We start from the raw sequence: 2,050 nt of genomic DNA on the forward strand, positions 1-2,050 counted from the left end.
GCGGACGGCTGTGGCGTGTTCTGAGACCTGCCGAGCGCAGGGTGGGCCACTGCGTTGAGAAGCGGGTCCCCCACGCGCGAGCCGGGCGCGTCCGGGCGGGCTTCTGTGCGGCCCCGTTGGTGTGGGCAGCGGGCAGCCGGCCGTGGAGGGAGGAGGCCCTCACCTGTCCTGCTCTGGCCTTGCAGGACATCCTGGCGCAGGTCCTGCAGATCCTGCTGAAGTCCAAGCTGCTGGTAGGTCTGCGCGCCGCGCGGGGCCGGAGGGTGTGTGAGCCGCGTCCATAACCACCGTCTCCTTGCAGGTCTTGGAAGACGAAAATGCGAATGTTGACGAAGTGGAGTTGAAGCCAGATACCTTAATAAAATTATATCTCGGTTATAAAAAGTAAGGGGACTCTGGGGGCGGGCTGCCGGCGGGGCGGGGCGGCCGGGCCGGTGGGACGCCGAGGGACCGGCCTGCGGTGCACCCCTGACTGAGTGTGGGTTTTTGCTTTATTCGGGAAATAAAGAGCACCCTGAAATAGACCCCCGGGCCCCCCAAAGCCTGCCGTATTTCACTTGGTGAAGCACGGGAGCAGGCAGGGGCTGAGTCCCGGAGCCCAGTGTCCAGCCGCTGGCTGCCCGGGAGGGAGCCGGCTGGTCGAGAGCGCCGTCTCCAGCGGTGGTGGGCGGTGAGGACGCTCTGCGGGGGCAGGGCCCGGCCACTCCTCCGGGCCGCCCGCCTGCCTTCGGGACAGTGCTGACAGGCGCTTCCGTTTCCTCGACAGTAAGAAGCTAAGGGTCAACATCAACGTGCCAATGAAAACCGAGCAGAAGCAGGAGCAGGAGACCACGCACAAGAACATCGAGGAGGACCGCAAGCTGCTGATCCAGGTTTGGGGGCGCCGCCCGGCGGGGCGGGGGCGATGGGCGTCTGGTGGCTTTTTTTTTTTTTTTTTTTTTTTTAAGATGTATTTACTCATGTGCAGCCAGAGGTGGGGGGCATCAGAGACAGTGGGGCGCGGACAGGCAGACCCCCTGAAACCCACTGCTGAGGCGGCCGCAGGGAGACAGGAGGGTCCGCAGGGCTGGGGGTCACTGCCCGGCGGGGCTCCAGCTCGTGCTGCGGCGGCCGGCCAGCGTCACTGGAGACCCCGCAGCGTCGGGCCGGGCCGGGCCGAGGGAGTCCCGCGCCCGGAGGCCTCAGTCAGCCGCGGTCGGCGGCCCGCGAGGACATCGTGACGCGCGTGAGGCCCGTGGGTCGCCTTACACCGTTGTCTCCCTGCCTCGGTGCCAGGCGGCCATCGTGAGGATCATGAAAATGCGGAAGGTCCTCAAACACCAGCAGCTCCTCGGCGAGGTCCTCACGCAGCTGTCCTCGAGGTTCAAGCCTCGGGTCCCCGTCATCAAGGTACAGGAGGCGCAGGCCGCGGTCACGCTGGAGAGCAGCGGGACGGGGCGCTTACGGCTGCTCCCTGGGGCGGGGGCTGGCCCCCGCAGCAGGCCAGTGTGGCCTCTTGAAGGCGTGTCGGCGGCTCCGGGCTCCACAGCTCCTGAGTCTCGTCTGCGCAGGGGCCTCGGGGGGGCGGGGGGCCACGGGCGCCGTGCCTGGCCTCGCCTGGCCACAGCCAGCTTGCTCCGGGAACGCCATGCACAGCCTTTCCTGCCCCGACGCTCTAGGGGAGTCGGGCCCACAGGCGTCGGCAGCCCCCCATTCCGGGTGAGGGGGCCGCTCCGGGCCGGCTCTCCAGGACGCGGTCGCCCTCGAGGCGGCGGCCCAGCATGACGACACCGAGGCCCCACTGGGGGGCCAAGCTGTGTGGGAGGGAGCCCCCCGAGGCGAGGGTGACCGGTGTCCGGGCTGGTGACGAATGTGCTTCCCCCCCTTTCACTGCTCCCGCGTTTCTTGAAAAACGACACCCAGAAATGCATTGACATTCTGATCGAGAAGGAGTATTTGGAGCGGGTGGACGGCGAGAAGGACACCTACAGCTACCTGGCTTGACCCCGGAGGGCCGGCTGTCCACGCGCAGCGCCGTCCGCGGGAGGAGGGAGCCGCTCGGCCGGGGCCG

The 2,050-nt window shown here is 67.8% G+C and overlaps 1 protein-coding gene across 1 annotated transcript in view; it reads left to right on the forward strand.

The window, feature by feature from the left end:
* CUL1 (cullin 1) overlaps positions 1-2,050 on the forward strand; it is a 26,685-nt gene extending 24,635 nt beyond the window's left edge. Inside the window, exons 20-24 of the mRNA XM_004694348.2 lie at positions 186-233; positions 302-384; positions 767-872; positions 1,276-1,389; positions 1,903-2,050. Of these exons, the coding sequence (XP_004694405.1) occupies positions 186-233; positions 302-384; positions 767-872; positions 1,276-1,389; positions 1,903-1,983 (432 nt within the window). The 3' untranslated portion in view covers positions 1,984-2,050. The remainder of the gene's footprint in view (positions 1-185; positions 234-301; positions 385-766; positions 873-1,275; positions 1,390-1,902) is intronic.

Source organism: Condylura cristata, unplaced genomic scaffold (assembly GCF_000260355.1).
Source record: "Condylura cristata isolate star-nosed mole 26May11 unplaced genomic scaffold, ConCri1.0 scaffold00042, whole genome shotgun sequence".
NCBI lineage: Eukaryota > Metazoa > Chordata > Mammalia > Eulipotyphla > Talpidae > Condylura > Condylura cristata.